The 22,382-nt window shown below is 36.5% G+C and overlaps 1 protein-coding gene across 1 annotated transcript in view; it reads right to left on the reverse strand.

Moving 5' to 3' along the window:
* Window positions 1-7,104: 7,104 nt before the first annotated feature.
* The window catches only part of ccdc18 (coiled-coil domain containing 18), a 33,827-nt gene continuing 18,549 nt past the window's right edge, over window positions 7,105-22,382 (reverse strand). The window contains exons 18-25 of the mRNA XM_030161182.1: window positions 21,219-21,432; window positions 19,713-19,812; window positions 19,437-19,574; window positions 18,064-18,204; window positions 16,134-16,271; window positions 13,363-13,785; window positions 9,909-10,613; window positions 7,105-7,474 (exon numbers count right to left, since the gene is read on the reverse strand). Coding sequence (XP_030017042.1) covers window positions 7,469-7,474; window positions 9,909-10,613; window positions 13,363-13,785; window positions 16,134-16,271; window positions 18,064-18,204; window positions 19,437-19,574; window positions 19,713-19,812; window positions 21,219-21,432 — 1,865 coding nt within the window. The 3' untranslated portion in view covers window positions 7,105-7,468. The remainder of the gene's footprint in view (window positions 7,475-9,908; window positions 10,614-13,362; window positions 13,786-16,133; window positions 16,272-18,063; window positions 18,205-19,436; window positions 19,575-19,712; window positions 19,813-21,218; window positions 21,433-22,382) is intronic.

Below are 22,382 nucleotides of genomic sequence, written 5' to 3' on the forward strand. Positions count from 1 at the left end.
AATGTCTTCAGTGTAATTTTTGCATTTCACAAATTCATTCCAGGGGCCAGACTGGACCCTTTGGTGGGCTGGATTTGGCCCCCGGGCCACATGTTTGACACCTGTGCCATAGATGAAGGCAGCGGAATGGGGTCAAATTGACCCCAAGGAATACACAAGGGATAAATAAGGTGAGTTTTGTGCATGAAATATGACACCACAAATACAGTCAGGGAAAAAATAATTGGACCATCAAAAGTCATCAGAAACAACGGTTATGCTATCAAGTACTAACTCCTGTGTGTATCATGTGACTAAAACAGACAGAAAAGAAAACATGGAATGCCTAAAACAGGGCTCTCAAACTCATTTTCTTTCAGGTTCCACATTCAGCCTGATTTGATCTCCAGTGGGCCGGACCAGTAAAATAATAACAGAATAACCTATAAATAATGACAACTCCAAATTTTTGTCTTTGTTTTAGTGCAAAAAAAACCAAAAACATTAAATTATGAAAATACTTATTTTTCTAAACTATCCAAACAAAAAAGATGTGACTAACCTGAAAAAACTGAAATTTCTTAAGAAAACTACGTGCAATTCTAACAAGCATTATGGATTGGATCTACAAAGGCAACAGTAACAACCAGAAAATAGTTCAAATTATGCTTAATTTTCTTTAGACATTTCAGGTTGTTCATATTTGTTCAGGTTATTCACATTTTACTGTTACAGGATAGTTCGTAAATGTAAATATTTTCATAATTTAATGTTACTTTTTGCACTAAAACAAAGACAAAAATTTGAAGCGGTCATTATTTATAGGCATAGTGTCATATTTTTTCACATCAAACTGAGAAGAAAATATGGAGCCATTATTTTTTGTAGGTTATTCTGCTGTTATTTGACTGTAGATCATATTGGTCCGTATGTGGAACCTGAACAATAATGAGTTCGACAGCCTTGACTGTGGAATTTTTGCACTCTGCGAATTCATCCAACATCCAGCATTGGAACCTTTGGCGGGCCACATGTTTGAGACCCCCGGCCTAAAAGCACTGTTTTTGTCAGTACAATGTCATAGCTATTGATAAAAGAATTAACCCTTTCATGCATAGCGGTCACTCCAGTGGACAGTTATTCTACAGCTGTTCTCTTGTATATTCATGGATTTTTGTTGTTCTTTTCTTTTCTTCTTTTTTTTTTTTTTTTTTTACACATATCTTTATTAAAGTTTTAAGACACTACATATCTTTTCTGGCATGAATTGGTAACATTATGTAGATCTCTCCTGAGCATAAACCCCCAGAATCACAAGCCCTCCCCATAGTTTTCACACAGTTTATCAGTAAATACATGTTTCTGTGCGTCCAAAATTAAACGTGTGGTGTCCAGCTGGGTGGACATTTTTGCAACTTCATGAAAAATACACTCATAAGAATTTTTTTTCATTATTATTTTTTAAAATTATTTTTATTTTATTTATTTTTCAGAAGAAAATTTTCAATCGCATTGTTTTTTTCATGCCTAAAGAGGAATAAAAACACTCGGGAAAAAAATTTGATGAAGGTTCTCATAATTCGTGTGTAACGTAGAAGTCTCAATAACCTAAACAAAAAATAATTTGTTGGGCGCCAGACAGGAGAAGGGTTAAATTTCCTTCCACCTGTCGAATTTATTACATCTTAAACTTAAAGGTGAAAGAAACAACAACAACAAAAAACAAAAGAAACCCAGCTGCTCACTTCATGGTTACAAAATACATCTGTTAACACATAAAATTAAGGTTTCTTAACTTTAACTCTTGTAGACCAGCATTTAAAAATCATCTGCATAATCATCAAAACATTTCTTATTATTCATAAACTCAAAAAAAACATCTTAAATCAGGAATTAAACATTAAATTAAACTTAGGTAGTCCATTGCTGATCACAATAGGTTTTTCATGTAAGTATAAAGTTCAGTTCAGTTCAGTTCAGTTCAGGGGGGATGTGTGTGTGTGAGAAGGGGTAAAGATGTAGGGGGTCCAGTTCAGGGCAGGTTGGAGGTTAGGGGCATATAGGTGTAGAGTAGGGGGGGAAGAGAGAGAACACAGGGGGTTTCCTCAGGCCAGACAGGAGAAGCCAGGAGAGTTTGGGGAAAAAAGGGACTTATCTGGTTGGGGGGTGTCCTCCGAGAGAGAGTACTCCTGAGTCCGAGCAGGTCAGGTCCGCCTGCTCCAGGGATTCAGCTTCTCTTTTTAAAATCTCCTGGGTCCACATCGGTCCATTTCCAGATTCTTCCGTTAAAATCACATTAAGGTTTTCTTTTTTTGTTCTTCCCTCCTTTCCTTGTCAATCTCACTTCTCCTTTTTTCTCTGACCTCCTTCCAGTCTCTCTTTTGTTTGAGTTTCCCTCCACCACAGCTCTCAGGTGTGTCTCATTTATCAGCTTCCCTTCCCCCTCCTTACCAGTGATGTCATTGTTAAGTTCTACTTCCTGCTACACGTGCATGAAAGGGTTAAAGTGATTTTGGTTATTATTAAGAAAACATGGAAAATGGATAAATATCAGCTCTGAAATTAAACTCTTATGAGCCTTTTTTTGTTGTTATCATTATATTTGTCTAAACATTAGTTGTAACAGACATTAAAATGAACAAGAAATTGAAGAAAACAAGGGGTGGTCTAATAATTTTTCCTCAACTGTATGTGTTGAAATCAGACCATCCCAGCAGATTCTTTCTACTTGTATTAGTTGCTTTCACACGAGAACAACTTATTTTGAAGGTGCGTTTCACACTCCTGAGGAACTGGACGACAGCTGAAAGCACGCAACCCAACACTGACTGAACCACATCCTCACAAAATCTCAGAAAAAGATTGTGAAAAAGGGAACAGAAAAACAGAAATGACGTTCAAATTTCAAGTTTGAAGTTCAACTCCAAGACTAAAACTAAGTTGAATTGTTAAAAGTCCTAATGCAGGGGTGTCAAAGTCATTTTGGTTCAGGGGCCATATTTAGCCCAATTTGAGCTCAAGTGGGCCAGACCAGTAAAAGAATGATTTAATAACCTGTGAATAATGACAAATCCAAGTTTTTCATGTTGTTTTAGTTACAAAAAAACAACAACAAAACAATTAAATTATGAAAATATTTACATTTTACAAAAATAATGTGAATAACCTGAAAAAACAGAAATTTCATTCAAAAATTAGTGCAATTTTAACAATATTATGCCTCGACTTATTATTTATACATGTGCATTCAACATAATGTTACATAAACATTTGGTAACATGCAGAATATTGTTAAAATTTTGGAGTTTGGAGCTAAAATTTGAACAATTTCTACAATATTCCATCTCTTATTATTAACACAACTACAGATCACAGTGGATCCATAAATGCACAAAACATTTAGTAACAGCAGAATATTGTTCAAATTGCACGTTCCGGGTTGTTCATCTTTGTTTTTATATGGTGGCCCAGAGGTGCAACAGCCCAAAAAAATATCCACTATAAGAAAAAAAAAGAGAACAGTCCAAAAAATTATCCACTGTAAGAAAAAAAAGAGAACAGCCCAAAAAATTATCCGCTATAAGAAAAGAAAAAAACAAAACAAAAAATTTCATCCACCTTTTCAATTAAGGGGGCACTGTTTACCTGAAAGGTCTCTTGTTTTAAACTTAAGGGCACCCCAAAAAATAAAAGCACAGGCTGAAAATTTTTAAGGCCTTCAGCTAATGTGGCTAATGCTAAGGAAGTAACCCACCAACAATTGAGGTTGGTGCGCTAAAAATAGAGTTATTTAAAAATAGTGGATAATTTTTTGGGCTGTTCTCTTTTTTTCTTATAGTGGATTTTTTCTTGGGCTGTTCTCTTTTTTCTTACAGTGGATAATTTTTTGGACTAGTAGACAATTTTTGGGGCTGTTCTCTTGTTTTTTTCTTATAGTGGATTATTTTTTGGGCTGCTCTTTTTTTTTCTTATAGTGGATACTTTTTTGGGTTGTTCTCTTTTTTTTCTTATAGTGGATAATTTTTTGGGTTGTTCTCTTTTTTTCTCTTATACTGGATAATTTTTTGGGCTGCTCTCTTTTTTTCTTATAGTGGATAATTTACTGGGCTGTTCTCTCTTTTTTTTCTTATAGTGGATTATTTTTTGGGCTGCTCTTTTTTTCTTATAGTGGATAATATTTTGGGTTGTTCTCTTTTTTTTTGTCATAGTGGATAATTTTTTGGGCTGCTCTCTTTTTTTTCTTCTAGTGGATAATTTATTGGGCTAGTGGATATTTTTTTGGGCTGTTGCACCTCTGGGCCACCGTATTTTTATTTATGTATTTATTTGCATTTTATTGTGAAAGAATAGTTTTGTAAATGTAAATATTTTCACGGTGTAATCTTATTTTTTTCACTTAAATTTTTTCCACATAATTTTTCACAAAGAAAATTTGTGGTTGTCATTATTTATGGGTTATTGTGTTGTTATTTTTACTGTAGATCACACTGGTCTGTATGTGGAACCTGAACCAAAACGATTTAGACAACCTGGACTGTTCAGGTTAATTTTTGCACTTTAATCCCGCAGGCCTGAATGGAACCTTTGGTGGGCCAGATTTGGACCCGGGCCGCATGTTTGACACCTGTGTGCTAGTGGAAGCGGTCTTTGTAACAGTTCAACTCTCTCTAGGTGCAGGATGGGAGGTTGGGTTTGTAAACAGATGGTCTCCAGGGGCAACACACAATAGTCCTGCCCCATAAAAGCCTCCACCACAGACACACAGACAGACAGCAGGGGTAAATATGAACAGCACGAAGGCAGGAGGTCCTACATTCTGATTTGTTCTCATGTTCCAAATAAAAGACTTGATCTGACTGAAACCCCAGAGCTGGACTGAAGACTGGAACAAGTGAGCGTGAATGTTTGACATGATGGAACCTGATGTGAGTCAGAGTGAAGCAGCCTTTATATCTGAACAAACCAGGACACGTTTTTAATCCAGGTTTTATCGTCCACCTCTAACACTTGTACTCTGCTGGATTATCATTTGGTGGTTTTCTGCACAGTTGAACCAGGTTTACAGCTTTATGACAGACTGCACATCCTTTTAATCAGTTCACGCTGTCACTGCTCACATCTGACTTTTTGTTTTTCTGTTCATGCGGACAAGATCAGAGTCCAGGTCCTGAACTGAACCACATCCACAAAACCAGAGGAGGTGGAAGTAAAAGTACTAAAGCACACTGTGAAAACACTCCCCTATATGTACAAATGATGCATTCAAAGGTCAAATGCACAGCCTGGACAAAGAAATGCCACCTGATGATGATGATGACTTTATGTATTTATGTTTTTTTAAAGACAACAAAATCTGGTGATAAAGTTGATCTGCATCTCTATCTGTTCACAGCTTTTCATGAATCCACTTGAAATATAGTAGATTAAATGCTTATTTTGTTGATGTACATTACAATGAACTGAATAACCGTGACATAAATTCTTAAATTCCAAATTTAGTTCTGTACATGAACATTCCTCCTGCAGCAGAGGGAAGTGTAAAATCAATCTGAGGAACCAAAATGCACTTGTGTTTTTCACCAATACACCATTAGTGTCACTTTTACAGCTTTAATGCAGCTCAACAAATCAAATTTTTTAGACATTTCAGACATATCCTTTATTAGGAAATGATTTTATGCACTTAGTAATTTTCATCCCATGACTTTGGATGTTTGTATTTTTCTGCAAACTGATATGCAAGTTCTCTCATCTGTAATGATGATCATATAAAAATGTTAAATATCTCCCTATTCAATATGTATTTTATATATTGCCACCAGTATAACTTTCATAAATTCAGCCTGACTAATCCTCAGTTCTTCTGTGCTTATCTGTCTGGGACACAGTTCATAGTATGTATTAGCAGCGCCTTTCAGATACTCTGTCCAAATCTTTTCTTGTTCATCAGTGAACACCTTTGTTGCAGAGTTGTAGCCTACTGGTGGAAGTTCACTGGATCCCTGATCTTCTAACTTTTTCCTCCCTTTGCAGAATCTATATATAGTGACATGGCATATGCCATACAATTTTGCCACAGATCTGACTTTCCGTGGACCTTTACATCAGTGGATGTCCTCTTCAAAATGTCCAGGGACACCCCCTGTCAGTCTTTCTCTTCTGGGACCTAGGCACATTAAAACTAAAAAAAAAAAAAAAAAAAAAAAAAAAAAACAGTGGCAGGGTTCCCATGGTCATGAAACCCTGAAAAAACATTTGAATTTTAGCTTGGCATAAGTTGTAACATTTTTGAAAGTGTTACAATCGACCTCAAGCAAGTGTGTTCCAACTGTCCCTGAATGCATTAGTGATGAGCGAGCTGTCCTTACAGCTAGAAGCTAACATGTTACCTCAAATAAACTGAATGAAAGATAGCTAAACAGACACATAATCAACATGGCATACCTCTAATGAGTCTAACTACAAAGCAAGCCAAGTAATAATAAAAGTAATTTGAGCAAAAATAATTACTTTCTTTTTTTTAACTTTCTTTACACCAAAGCTTACACCTTTTCTGGCAGTTTATGTTTTATAACAATTTGTGTAACTTTTCTGGCACCATACTAGATTTTTTTTTATTCATTTACATATATCTATACGTTTTTGACCTGTATGAAGTAAAAAAAAAAAAAAAAGAAAAAAAAAAAGAGCTATTTTCATCATTCTAACTCTTTCCCCTTTTGTGCTTCATGTGTAAACTTGCTTTTCCTTGTGTTTAATGCAGTGAAGCAGTTTTGTTCTTACTCTTCTTCAGTTTAACTTGAATTCCTGGTAGAATAACAACACAATATGAGCATCTATTTTTAAGTCATGCCAACATGAATATGGTCAGAAACATGCTTCATCCTCTGAACAAATCACTTATGATTATTCGTTTATATAAACCACATGGGAGAGCCACATCAAAATTGCCAAGCTTCAGTGTGTATTACATTATCCGTGACCTCGTCCACGGTCCTGAGCCAAAAATTCCTCTTCTGGTTGTTGAGTTTTTTTCTGGTAACACGACCCCACAGTCCTGCACAACGTGGGAACATCCAAACAGTAAAAACCACAGCAGGGGATGAAAACGACATTCAAGCAAACTCAATAGAAAAACTGGATTTATTCACTTACTTCCCTTGTTAAAAATGTAGGTAAAAAAACATAAATAGTAAGTTGTAAAATAAACTCTGCATTTCTATAAACACAATCATATTACATAAAAATATCACAGTGTAGAGAGAAGTAGTTCTGATCCTGAACTGGGACATTATCCATGTCACAGTGTGATTTTATAACATTAACTTTAATGAGTGTACTACTATATTACATATATACAGACACACACGACAATGTAAACAGCTGGTCTCCGTGGTTACGTCTCTGCGGTGGCACAGCTTCATGTCTCCTTTACGATGACTGTTTAACTGACCCTGAATCAGCAGCAGAGCAGAGCTTCTGTCCTCCTTCAAACCTTTAACACAACAGAATTGACACATTAGAGAAAAATAAAGCTGTGTTCCAACACCTGCACTGATACACTGTTTAAGATGGTAGTGAGTCCAGGATATTCTACTACGATCCTTTTAGCACAAGATAACGTCATGTTTGGTCATTTTACTTCCATTTTCAGATTTTACTGGTTTACACTGAATAGTTTTTTCTGTAAACTCGTATGTATGGAAGTAAATCTGTCTCATCAGATTTTGAATTATAAAAGCCATTGAATTTCTTGCGCTGAATTTTTTTACACTGAAATTAAGTATCTGAATTTTTTTGTCTCTGAATTCAACTATGTTCATAAATTTAGAATAAAAAAAAAAAATTCAGATGCAAAAAATTCAGATCACACATCCGGGACACCAAGGATAAACAATCGATTCTATCTCAAGTTGAACCGACAGCCAACCAATCGAGTTACGTTAGGTCACACCGTGACACCGACGCAGGAAGATGGTCAGTGCAGATGGGTGATCTGATTTTTTTGCATGTGAATTTTTTGCTTTTGAAGTTTTTTACATGTGAATTTTTTGCTTTTGAATTTTTTGCAACTGATTTTTATAAATTCTAAATTTATGAACATAGTTGAATTCAGAGACAAAAAATTCCAATACTTAATTTCAGTGCAAAAAAAATCAGATACTTAATTTCAGTGCAAAAAAAAAAATCAGACACTTAATTTCAGTGCAAAAAAAAAATCAGATACTTAATTTCAGTGCAAAAAAAAATCAGTCACTTAATTTCAGTGCAAAAGAAATCAGATACTTAATTTCAGTGCAAAAAAAATCAGTGCTAGAAATTCCATAGCTTTTATAATTCAAAATCTGATGAGACAGGTTTACTTCCATATATATGGCTGTTACCTGGTCTTTTATTAATGGTTCTTTGGCTGAAAATGGTCCAGACCCTTTACTGTATTGATGTACATAGTTTTATGAAAAAGTGGACAGAATTTTCACCATCACCTAGACTAATGGTCCATATACCTTTGACAGAGGCAGTGTTTGTTTTATTTGTTCTGGGTTTTTAATCCCCCAAAAACCAAAAGCATGTACTGATCTAAAATGTTTCATTGTCATCAGATATGGACGTTCAGAGGCTCCATAGTGAACATGGAAACACTGTCATCTTCTGCAACATTCATTCACTAATAAAATGCTGTAGTTTGTGTAGTTTGACAATGACAGTGGGTGAAGACGCTTCTTTTATGACCAGTCAATGACATATTTTGCTGACAAAGTCACTTTTTCTCTCAATTTTTTCTGTAAACTTTTATGGCTTTGGCTTTGGGCTTTTATGAACATCTACATGATTAAGAGGGTAATTTTGATAAATCACTTAGGAAAGGTTACATGTAGTGACAAAGATAGTTTCAGATCTCTAAGGGTGAAGGTACGATCATATTCTGGATACAGTGTTTACATGGAAACCAGAAACTTGGACACTCATATCCCTGTGTGCATGTTTAGTATCCCAGTTACTCATTAATGCCTGTGATGTTTACAACATGTGATGATTTAAGATGACTTTTCAGTAGCTGCTGCCAAACCTTCTGTAGCTGCAGGAAATGAGGACACAGTTTAAAGCACAACTGCTTCTATTAATGTATTAATACAATGCCGTAGAAACATGTCCTGCAGCTCTTATTCTGTCACTGTCACCACCTAGAACAAGATAGAGCAGGGGTGTCAAACTCATTTTAGTTCAGGGGCCACATTAAGCCAAATTTGATCTGAAGTGGGCCGAACCAGTAAAATAATAACATAATAATATATAAATAATGTCAACTCTGAACTTTTCTCTATGTTTAAGAGCGAAAAAAGTTAATTTACATTATGCAAAGGTTTACATCTACAAACTATCCTTTCAAACAATGTGAGTAACATTAACAAACTGAAAAAATAAGTGTAATTTTAACAATATTCTGCCTCAGTTTATCATTTACACATTTACATTATAACTTACAGATCACAGTGGATCTACAAATATACAAAACATTTAGTAACAGGCAGAATCTTATTAAAATTGTATTTACTCCTCTTGAGACATTTCAGGTTGTTCATATTTATTCAGGTTATTTCCATTTTTTGTGAAATTATACTTTGTTTTAGTGGAAATACATGGAAATATTTACATTTACAAAGAGAAAAATTTGGAGATGTCATTATTTCTATGTTACTATGATAGTATTTTACTGGTCCCACCCACTTGAGATTGAATTGGTCTGAATGTGGAACCTGAACTAAAATATATATCTTAGTGTAATTTTTGCATTTCACAAATTCATCCCAAGGGCCATATTGGACCCTTTGGCGGGCCGGATTTGGTCCCCGGGCTGCATGTTTGACACCTGTGCTTTAAGTCAACATGTTTTCTGTTCTTTACGTATCAGGTCGTAGTGATCTCACCTGTGATGTTCTTGTGTGTGAGAACCCTGTGGAACTCCATAAAGAAGCGTCGTCCTGCTTAGCTAACGTCTGGTTCACAAACCTCAGCATCCCTGTCAGTGAACCCAAATCCACCTGGTCCTCCTCCCCTACCAGTGTCCCCACTGACTCCCTCCTCGAATCACTCATCTGCTCCTCTTCTCCCTCCGTCCTCAGAGTGGCGTCCATGTTCAGGTGGCTGTCGTCTTGCTTGTCCACCATGTATGTGAGAGGGTTGAAGGAGAGGTCAGAGGTCACAGTGGCGTCTGTGGCACTGAGGCCCTGCCAGCTGTGGTCCACTGTGTCCGGGAAAGGGGAAATAGAGGAGGAGGAGGACGCCTCCCACGGCTGCTGACTCAGCGCCTCCTTCAAAGTGGCCTTCAGGGTCAGGGGGAGGTCGAGGGAGGAGTCGCTGCTGCCGCTGTGAAGGTGAGGAGCTGAGGACGGATCAGCGTATGTGTGATGGAGGTGAGAGGAGTGACTGCGTGGAGGAGAACAGACAGCTGGTTGAGTTTTTTGGGGGGAGAATGGAGGGGAGTGAGCGGGAGGTGGGGGTCGGTCTGGAGAATGTGTGAGTTTGTGCAGAGCAGAGAGGGAGAGTGTGTGGTTGTAGAGAGTGAGACTCTGGCGATCGGCTGCTCGTTCCAGGCTGGAAATTCTGGCTTGGAGACGAGTCACCTCAGACTCCTGCAAGGAAACGAAAACAATAATAAATACTGAAAAGAAGATGGAAAAGAACACATTTAGAATAGTTTAGAAATTATAGTTAGATTTGGCTATTTAGTTTTTTAGTTTGTTTTTTGATTTGGGCTTCAGTGTTTAAGTAGTTTTATCTTTATTCTGAGAAATTAAAACACACACAAATAAACAAAAAATAAATAGCACCACCTGGAAAGAACAAAAATGGAAACAAATGAGGAGCAGAAATGTTCACTTTAGCCATTAGTCATTCATGGTTTCAAAAAAAAGTGTCATAACCACCATGCAACATTGAAGATGGAGGCTGTAAAACACAATTACAAAGCCTTTAACACTGTATTCATCTTTCCTTTCCCTGGTATAATATCTACATTAATCCATAAAGACTTAGTGCTACTTCTGTGATAGTTCCCAAATTAATTTTTCTCGATATTTAACCTTTCTTAAGTGATTTATCACCATTGATTCTAATATTATTCTCCTTATTTTGCGTTTTTTTTTCAGTGTAAATCATGTATTTTCCTATATTTAATTATCATGTAGATGTTCATAAAAACTCTGATTAAAGTTGAGGTTAATTATATCAGAAACAGAGAAAATTGACTTTTCAGCAAAGACATCAATAACTGAACATAAAAACAAGTGTCCATCTACTGTCATTGATCCAACTCCATTGGTTTTACTGGTGAATCAGTGTTGTAGAAGATGACAGTGTTTCCACGGTAACAGAGCCTCTGAACATCCAAATGGGTCATGAACCATGGACCATGAAAAGATGACAAACTGCATTTTATACCATTTATTTCCATGTATAGATAGGATTAGTGGATCAACAGGTATTAAACAGTTTAGATCAGTAGATGTTTTTGGTCACCTGTGGCTGTTTAAGTCTTTATGGATTAAATATGCTCGTGGCAAAATGAAATTATGTATGTCACACATTGCAGTGCAAAAGTCTTAGGCCACCGCTGACCATATGGAGGAATTTCTCAGTCTATTTCTCAGTCTTTTATCATCTATTTTTAAGTCATGCCAACATGAATATGGTCAGAAATTGGATACTTTCAGTTTAGTTTTAAAAGTATTATGCAGAAGCATTGAATTACAGACTACTGTGGTTCATCACAGATCACTCCACACAACTAACATTTCTTCTTCATTTTTGTGGTCATAACCATGCTTATCGGTGCTTAACAAAGGTCAAAGGTTAGCCATGTAGTTCCAGATAAATGACAGCTCTTCTGCTTGTTCAGCATCACAGTTCCTCTATGTAAACTTGAGTCACAGCTCTTTAATTCCACTCTGCATAATAGAACATGAAATAACCAAACTGAGTCATGTTTGTCTTTAAGAAACTTTTAAAATGCTTTTAACCTTTTCTAATTCTTTAAGGTATTTTGAGAGTGAAATCGTGATCCTTGACCCATCGTCATCCCTTAAGGTCTCGGTTTTATCTGGATGCTGCTTTTGTGTCATATATATAATCATTATTTTTAAAAACAATCGCCTGCTGACATCTGCTGTTTCAGATTCACATCGTTATTCCACGTTTTACCTCACATGTGTTTTAGGCTTGAATAGCAGAATGTATAGTGATGGAAAAACATTTTTGGATACCCCATGCATTTGTCACATATTACATTAAGAATCGCTCTTCAGTCACTGAACTCTGTCAAGTATTGTTCCATTCTCCAAACCCACATGCTGCGTTCTGCACATGCTCTGTTCTATCAAAGTCAAAACTGGATGTTTCCATAAGATAATGAAACATGTCCAGGGTATGACATGATGGGACTGGCAAGAATTTAGTTGGGTTATTTGTCCTGTCAATTGCATTTGTTTGTGTCCATCTGATGCAGCCATGACTTTAAAAACACTAGAAAAACACTCAGAGAGCACAGACCTCCGCTAAGGAAGATCAGTGCCTGCCTGCCCCCCTCGATCACCACCAAAATTTAATCATTTGTTCCTTGTGCCAGTATCAACATTTCCTGAAATTTTCATCCAAACCCGTCCATAACTTTTTGAGTTATCTTGCACACGGACAGACAGACAGACAAATAAACCAATGCTGGCAAAAACATGATCTCCTTGGCGGAGGTAATAAAAAAAGATGTCTGACTATTAAATTATCTGAGAATATTGGAATAAGCTGACTATAATAGGACTCAGGAATGAGTCCTAGATCATATCTAAGGATTTGAAATGAAACATTGTTAGATAGGTAAATATTTTAAAATATGTTTGTAGTTATTTAGAACATTTTAATTTATTAAAGATTATAATGTAAATTATGTTTCTCACTACATGTCTAAGGACCCTCATTTATAAGCTGAGGACTGCTTCTGGGGTGTCCTATTACAAAATGTATCTTGTAAATGAATTGTCGATTTTGACTGTTTGTAATAAATTTGTAATAAATTGATTGATTGATTGATTAGTGATAATATTTGAGATTGTGTACAATTTTAATGGTGTCTCACAACTTTTTTCCACTACTGTGTGTATATTTGCAAATAAAATCAGGATGGCAAAAAAAACAAAAACATTACATATCTTGTTCTCATACTGTCACTGCTTTCTGTTTTTACATGCAATGCCAATAGTATCTTCAGAATTTTGTGACTGGAGGTCTATTTTTGTATGTTTATTTTTATTTCACTGTTAGTTTTAGTTTTCAACTATTCTAACCCTGGGTGATTCACATCCAAGTGAGTCATCCTCCTACTAACTCTACCTTGATGAGCAGGGACTCATTGGAGGTCTCCATGGACTTCTCAGAGACATGGAGCTGAGTCTGGAGCTCAGCCATCTGGACTCTGGTCTGGTTTAACTGGGCGATGAGCTGCTCCTGCTGTGCATGGAGCTGACCGTTCTGTGCTCTGGTCTGCTCGTACTGGACTCTGGTCTGTTCCAGTTCAGCTTTGGTCTGAAGGAGCTGGGTCTGACTCTGGGCCAGCTGGGTTTGGAGGTGACTTGCTTGGTCCCGACTCTGATGGAGATCAGTCTTAGTTTGTTCTAAATGGGCCTTTGCTTGGTCCAGTTGGTTCTGACACTGCTGGAGCTTGGTGGTGAGCTGCTCCTGGGACGATCGCATGGTGGATGAGATTTGCTCGGAGACTTTGAGCAGCTGGCCTCGAGTCTGCTGCAGAGAGTCCAACTGGGACGGAAAAAGGAGAGTGGTTGGGAAAATAAGGTTTTTATGAGTTTTCTCCATGAGTGCAGGGTTAGAACAGCACAGACAGAGTTTCCTACCCATGGGCTCTGACTACTTATTCAGATATTTTTTTCATAATCAAACCTTTTTTATAAATAAACCTTTATTTAACTTCAGGATTTATGCAGGTCTTAAGTTAATTTAAGGTGTTTTAAAGAACTCTTTCACATATATAGTGGCACAAAAGTAAAAAGGATGTAAAGGAAAATCAGAGTCTGACTTTAATGACTTTGGTGAGTATCCCAATGTGAACTAGAAAAGCACTCTGAGAGGCAGATCACCCCCCTCCCCCCGATCACCACCAAAATGTGATCATTTGTTCCTTGTGCCTGTATCAACATTTTCTGAAAATTTCATCAAAATCTGTCCATAATTTTTCGTGTTATCTTGCTAACAGACAGACAGACAAACAAACAGTCAAACCCCGATGAAGACATAACCTCCTTGGCGGAGGTAAAAAAAAAAAAAAAAAAGGAACATTTGGGGATGTACGGTGTTTGCTTATGGTTTTTATGACAGATTTATGCATTTCTGACTCCCCATGCATCTCTAAAGTTCCTCATTTGAGAACTTCATCTCAAATATCAATGTGTAACAGCCTTCATCAAAACACTAAATGCTCTGTTCTCCAGATTTATCTCCTTGAACTTGCTCTTACCAATATTAAATCATATTAAGACCTTCTGACCTTTAAATGCAGGTATTTTTTGATGAGGAAGAACACAAGCTTTTACATCGGTGTCTTGGCTAAAACAGGTAGTTAATAAGGTTAAACACAAACATATAAGTGAATTAAAGAATCATGAAGCCTCAAAACTTAATCAAATCCAGGATCGAACAGAGTCAGTGTGAATCTGTCCTAACATTTACAGCCAGATGTGCCTCTAACTCATTTACCTCATGGCTTTAACTCATTTAGTGCTCATTTAGTTCCAGCACCGTAACATTCAGGTCATTTTATTATAATCCAGGTCTTTTTTATGTCGCTGAGTCCAAAGGTTGTTTCAGGACAACGGAGCAGAACAAATAGCCGCATCAAAATTACAGGGCATTTCAGTGTGATGTGTTTTATGGTGGAGAAGATAAAGTGATCAGATGAGAAGGAACTCAGGCAGCATCGTTGATGTTTTCTTATAGAGAAAAAGAAATCAGAGAAAGGCAGATTGTGAAACTCTGAAGACGGGCAATGTACAGATGAAGAAAGACAAGCGGAAAGTATTCTGATGAGCCTGCTGATCTAATGGAGTCAGGCTGCTGCGATAACAGCACAGTGAGACAAATAACCACCTTATCACTGTGATCATAAAATGGATCTATAAGCCAACAGTGGATGTGACTCAAAGCTACAAAACACCACCAGAGTTTCCTCTTTGCATATCTCTTCTAATGCTATAAAAGTCCAGTTCCTTGCAATAAGCATTCAGAAGTGGACATCTACATGTGAGTTTGCTTGTTTTTTCCTCCCCTTATTTTATTTGCAATTATAGTTTCTTTATAGTGTCATTCATGTTTAATTTGTGACTCTAACTGTAATCAATATCTACTGCAGATATCCATATGTTTTTATATATGCCATATAGGGATGTTTGATTAGATATGTTATCAGTGATGAAAGTGTTCCGGTTTTTGCTGGAAATCCATTTTTTTCCAAAAACTGAGCATATGCTCCGGTAAATTAAACGTGTCCAGATCATTTCCGTCTGGTTTGGCAACATTTCAGCCCGAAAATTACACATAAATCGTTCCGAAAACTGTAAACTATGTTTATTTGGGTCTGTCTCATGGGCGCGGCCATATTGCTTTCTTCTCCATTCATCTCAACCGATGAGATGCTCGTTTATAACGCGGAACTTGTATTGACAGCTCTGATTGGTCCGTTGATGACACGTGGTCCGTTTCATGTCTCTGGAAACAAGATTCGCTTTGATTATTTTACCGCCAATGTATTTTGTCTAAATATTCTGTTGTTTGACCATATTCCTGTGTGAGATGTATTTTTTTTTTATTAATTTTGAACCTTAATGCGTTACAGGTTTTTGCTCCCAAAGTGCACCAGAACGCACCTAAGAGCATGCAGAATGAAATGCTCAGAAAAGTTCAGTTTTTTTTCTTTCCTCACTTTAATCACTGTGTTATGTATATAAAATACTTTGCATATTTGTATGAGCAAAACAAAATAAAAATTAAGTAAAAAAAAAAGAAAAAAAGTCCAGTTCTTGCTGCATATTATATCATTTCCAATATTTGTGATAGAATGTGGACTTTTCAGATGGAGGTCGTTGATTCTGTACCTCCTTGCTGTGCTGCTCCCTCTCCAGCTCCAGCTCCTGCTCTAAGGAGGTGATCATGCCCTGTAGCTGGGCCTCCGACTGCACCCAGAGGGTCCCCTTCAGAACCAGCTCCTCCTCCACACGACTCAGACGAACATCCTGCACAGCAAATAAGACACATTAAAGCACACACGAACAAACGAAAAATAAATACCACCGCCTGGAAAGAACAAAAATGGAAACAAATGAAGAGCAGAAATGTTCACTTTAGCCATTAGTCATCCATGGTTTCAAAAAAATGTGTCATAACCAGTATGCAACATTTAAGATGGAGGCTGTAACATGCAATTACAAAGCCTTTAACACTGTATATGTCTTTCCTTTCTGGTATAATATCTACATTAATCCATAAAGACTTAGTGCTACTTTTATGACAGCTCCCAAATGATTTTTTCTCTATATTTAACCTTTCTTAAGTGATTTATCACCGGTGATTGTAATATTATCCTCCTTCTTCTGTGTATTTTCCTATATTTCACTTATAGATCATGTGCAGTTGCAGAAAAAAATTATTAGACCATCAAAAGTAATCAAAAATAATGGTTATGCAATCAAGTACTAACTCCTGTGTGTATCATGTGACTAAAACAGACAGAAAAAAAAACATGGAATGCCTAAAAGCACTGTTTTTGGCAGTACAATGCCATAGCTATTGATGTAAGAAATTTAGTGATTTTGGTTATTATCAAAGAAAACATGGAAAATGGCTAGATATCAGCTCTGAAATTAAACTCTATTTTCGTTGTTATCATTATATTTGTCCAAACAAATGTACCTTTAGTTGTACCAGGCATTAAAATGAATAAGAAATTGAAGAAAACAAGGGGTGGTCTAATAATTTTTTCCGCAACTGTAGATGTTCATAAAAGTTCTGATTAAAGTTGAGGTTTATTTAATCAGAAACAGAGAAAACTGACTTTTTCAGCAAAGATATCAATAACTGAACATAAAAACAAGTGTGTCCATCCACTGTCATTGATCCAACTCCACTGGTTTTACTGGTGAATCAGTCTTTTAGTAGATGATAGTGTTTCCACGGTAACAGAGCCTCTGAATGTCCAAATGGGTCATATCTGATGACCATGAAAGGATGACAAACTGCATTTTACACCATTTATTTCCATGTATTGATAGGATTAGTGGATCAACAGGCATTAAAAAGTTTAGATCAGTAGATGTTTTTGGTCACCTGTGGCTGTTTAAGTCTTTATGGATTAAATATGCTCGTGGCAAAATGAAATTATGTATGTCACACAGTGTGGTGCAAAAGTCTTAGGCCACCGCTGACCACATGGAGGAGTTTCTCAGTCTCTGTGTTAAGATACAACCCAGATATACAGGAAATATGTAAATGTATCATTAAAAACAAAAGTTTCAGGGAATTCATAGCTTCTTTAGACCAAAGTGTCAGTTATCTGTGTGACCTCCCTTTGCTTCGACGTGTTTTATTCAGACAATATGAGATTTACTGGAATAATTTTCTGATCTTATCTTTTACGATGTGTCGTAAGTGATATTTGCAAAAGATACGTATTTGCAGTAAAAAATCCAACACAAAACTTTGCTCAAACGACATTAAATTGACGGTCAAAGTATTGTCAGGTTTTACAGTTAACTGGAAGGACTATAAATAAATAATAATTACTGTAAACAAATGAATATTATGCCCTCATTTCAGTGTTGATAGGTTATTACTTGTGATGTGCAACCAGTCAGATCCTTAGAAACAGAAACATCAGAGCCAAAGAACCACAGTTTGACCTTCATTGTATCGAATAAAAGAATATAATGACACTGATAATCAGAAAAATATGGATACGGATCCTCTGGTTTCATTATAAAAGAAGACAATAAACACAGCTATGCTAGTGATCAAACAATAATAATATACCTTCTCCTTCTGCTGTTGTTTGGTGGTGTCGAGCTCTTTCCTCAGAGCTTCTCGTTGATGCTGAGTTTCTTTTAACTCCTGGGCCAGAGTTTGGAGTTTCTGTTGACATACATGCAGCTGTTGGACCAGCTCCTTCGACTCCTAACACAAAACACAACAAGTTTCACGAGCTCTCGCATGACACACCTCATCACACGTAAGAATTAGTAATTGATATCATACTATGGATTATCATGTGATCCATGTGTTGATAGTATTGAAAAATGTTTGTTTCCCTCAATATAAAAATTCAATGACATGATTTTGTCAAATATTCTTTCTAAAATGTATTTGATGATTATTTCATGTTTTGTCTTTCTCAGATCTCACATTAAAGCTGATTAGAACTTAATGAATTAGTCAGTGGGACAAAAGAGATGAAGTAAAAATCAGTGAGACCCATATGAATCTTAGTGTTAAAGGGAATAAAATGGTTTTGTATTAGAAATGCTTTTTAAGTCTTCATTCATTCATTAAGTATTATGCTCTACTGATTATTTGTGTGTGTGTCAAATATCAATCATTGCACCAAAGTTGTTCTTTATTTGGATGCAGTTTCACCCTCTTCCACACAGCACAGACGCAGCCAGTTTTTTGATTACATGTTATATTTCATAAATTAGATTGCGGGCCTTATTTTGCAGTTACAGTTTAAACTTGTTTATATTTTGTATTTAACAGACCATTTGACTTCGACCTACTGTATGTTCATTCTTGTTTGCTGCTTCAGTTCCAAATGCTCTTCTGTATATTTTACATTTGCTATTTTGATCTGATTCACATTGTGGGCCACTATAAAGTGTTTTGCCTTTATACTTCTATTTTCACTCATTTTTACTGTTTTTTCCCAAAATGTAAAGACATTTATTCTAGGTCACTGGCATCTTTAAACCCAATTTAGTATGAATTCAACCAATAGTTTTGCTGCTAGAGTGTTAACAAAGTGAACCAAAAACAATACCCCTTGTCTCCCCTTTGAGGGGCGGAGTAATTAAGGGTCACTGTAACCTTTTTTACAACACAAAACAGCAATAAACAGTTCACTTCCTTTTGACTGTGGATGTAAAATAGTGTCAATTTATGGCTCCAATCACATTTACAGTTTTTCCAACAGAGATTAATATTTATTACAGCTTTTAAAACAGATAACACATCAGTATCATTAGGTCTTTCCTTTACTTCCCTGTAGATAATCATCTTAGATCCACCTAAAAGAACAAAAATGCCTCTAATCTCTTCCATTACGGCTGGACTGAGTCACTCGATGTCAGGCTGTGACATGTGGAAACACTTTCTCAGATATTTTGCCCTCTTTTTCTTTGATTAGTCCTGACCTGTGTGTGTCTGTCTAGGAGCTGCCTCTGTGTGTCTGTCAGCTCTCGTTCTTTGGCCTCCAGACTCTGCTGAAGACCCTCCACCTTTCTCTCCATCTCCTGCTTGTGCTCTCGGATAGCCACGTCCAACTGGCCCAACTGAAGACGACAAGAAAAACAAAACAAACAAACAAAAAAACAAACAAACAAAAAAAAGAGAACAGAGGACAATGGGGTGACAGGTAAGCAAGGAATTCAACATATTTAATCCGATGTGCATGAGGTGATTGTGTGTACCAGTTTTGCTCTCTGCTGGAGCTCCCCCTGTCTTTCCTTCAGGGCATTGTCCATGTCCAGGACCTCGTGAGTCCTCTCCTCCAACTCCCTCTGGCTTTCACTGTGAAGCCATGCACAGATACTTGTAAGTACACCTCTATTAAATTAATATATGCGAGACAAAGCACCACTGGAAATATCTCGTGACTGGCAGAAATATCTTTGATCATTGGTCTAAATACAGGGAACATTTTTAGTCTGAGCTTAAGGCTAAGTTCTGTTCAGAAGGAGAATTTATTTATTTATTATTCAATCCATTTCTTGTGTGTAAAGGGGTTCATGAACAGCTGTGAATAAAAGCAGTTGTATTGCAATAAGGGGCTTTTTCAGTGTCTGTGTGTGTACATGTCCTGTTCATATCTTGTGTGTTTTGGTGCTTGGTGTACAATAGTTGTGTACTGAACGTCATTCAAAGGTACACAGTTTGGAACAGTGTCAGTGATGTTATTACACAGATGAATTACATTGGACATGAAATACATTTGTTTAACATAAACACAAATTCAATCAAAATAAAGGACACAACATTACATAATGACCCATCTTCCTCCTCTGGAACACAGTGAACTTCTGAAACATGAACCATTACACTGAGTCTAATCACACCTCAGTAGCCTTTATTTTCACCTTTACTTCTGTTTCCTGTTCTTTTGTTTTTAGTGCCTTATGTGTGTGTGTTTTGGTCAATTTGTATTGTATGTCTGCTTTTTCTCAAATGTCACCTTGTATCAACATAATAAAGAATTTAAGAATACGAAACAGTAGAATACCCTAACAACGATAGACAGAAATTCATATTTTTACATCTTCAACAGCAAACTAGAGTTGCATTGATATACCTTTTCAAGGTATAAAAACTGATGATTACTCTAACTGTGTACATGTGCTTATCTTAGGTATTGAAAAACTCCACTGACAGATAATCTCACCTGTGTGTAGACTGCTTTTCTCTCCCCCATTAATGTCATTCAAAAGGAGACATTGATTTATACAGCACCTTCAGAGAAAAAAATAAATGACTGTCCCTTTTTCCTCCCAGTCTCTCCTCTTCAAACATTAGATGGACAGTTTTCTTCTGGAGACTTCATTTAGAAAATGTTTTCAATTTTCAACCAAAAAAACATATCCTGTGATGTCTGTAAGGGCCACGTCAATGAACAAATACAAAAAAAAAACTATGTAATTCCATGAAACTGTGATATTTTGAAATGGATGTCATACCATGCTGCTGATACTCTACAGCGAATGGATTTCACACGACAACGTCCATTATCTACACAAATACCAGGGTTATTACCAGAGTTCGACTGTGTGCATTTCTGATGCACAGGGACAATATGGAGACTGTTCCAAACACAGAAGAATCAGATACAGCACATGATTATCTGAAGAACATGTGAACATTTTCTCCATCTCAGACTCATCCCTGAGTGCAGAAGAATATTTTACATGAGGGCATATCCTCACCTAAGTTGGACAGTCAGTTTTTCCACAGACGCTTGGTGTTCATCAGCGATGGTTTGTGTTCTTTGCAGAACGTCCCTGAGTTCCTGTAGCTGTTCCAGGGTGTCGGCCAGTTCACCTTGCACCGCCTGCAGCTGCTCCTCCAAGACCTGGACCCGCTGGATGGAGTTCAGCCGGTCTGCCTCACAGCGGTGCAGCTTCTCCTCCAGATCCACCACTGGGATGAAAAAAAGGACAGCATGAATGAAAAAGACACAGTAAAAAATGGTGACTTTACTGAATACTTCAAGGATACTTAGTCTGTTCAGAGGCCTGGTTGAAAACTACAGAAGAAAGATAATTTATAGAAATATCTCCGGAAGAATCTGCCTGAACAAATCAGGTCAGCTGAGTCACTGATTTCCAAGGACCTCATTTTTTCATCTACATCTCCTTTTACTGGGTTTTTCCCATCTGCTTTATTTTAAAACCCACATAATTTCATACATTGTTTTATTTTGCTGTGTTTGTGAAACACTTCACCTTGGATTTTTAACAAAAAATAGCTTTTGTTACAGTGGAAACTTTGTTGTGCAGTTTAAATTATGGTTTATATGATCAAAGATGTGACTAAAGTGCATCTAAAAGCAAATTCTGCCTTACAGTTGCAGATAATGTGCTGCATGTAACAGTCACATGAGAAACAAGAGATGATTCACTGTGATGTGAAACCAGAGTGTTTCATGAAAATAGTGACTGATAACACTGATTTTCAAATAATTTTTCAATTTCAATTTAGCTTTAATGATTTTCAAAGTTATCTTTTCTTTGTAACATGGAGTGTTTGACAGCAGTGGCACTCAAAAAGTCAGAAAAAGTATTGTGCAGTAAAAACTCAACTCTTATCATTTCATTTTATTATAAAATTATAAATTATGACCAATATTTTTCTTATTTTTGGCAGTTGGTACCACTGATTTTTTTTTCTTTTGTTACTATACTAAGCAAGAAAACACCTGCAGTTTTCTAATCTCAAAGTGAAAACTAATAGCAAACTAAATATCCAAGCAGTACTTATAATATAATCCTGCTCAGAGACAGCCTAAAATGTAAAAGGGTGTGATCCAAAAAACTTCTTGGTGCAGGTTAAAATATATTTACTTTGGTCAGATGAAAAACTATCCATAA

The sequence above is a fragment of the Sphaeramia orbicularis genome, chromosome 17 (genome assembly GCF_902148855.1).
Source record: "Sphaeramia orbicularis chromosome 17, fSphaOr1.1, whole genome shotgun sequence".
NCBI lineage: Eukaryota > Metazoa > Chordata > Actinopteri > Kurtiformes > Apogonidae > Sphaeramia > Sphaeramia orbicularis.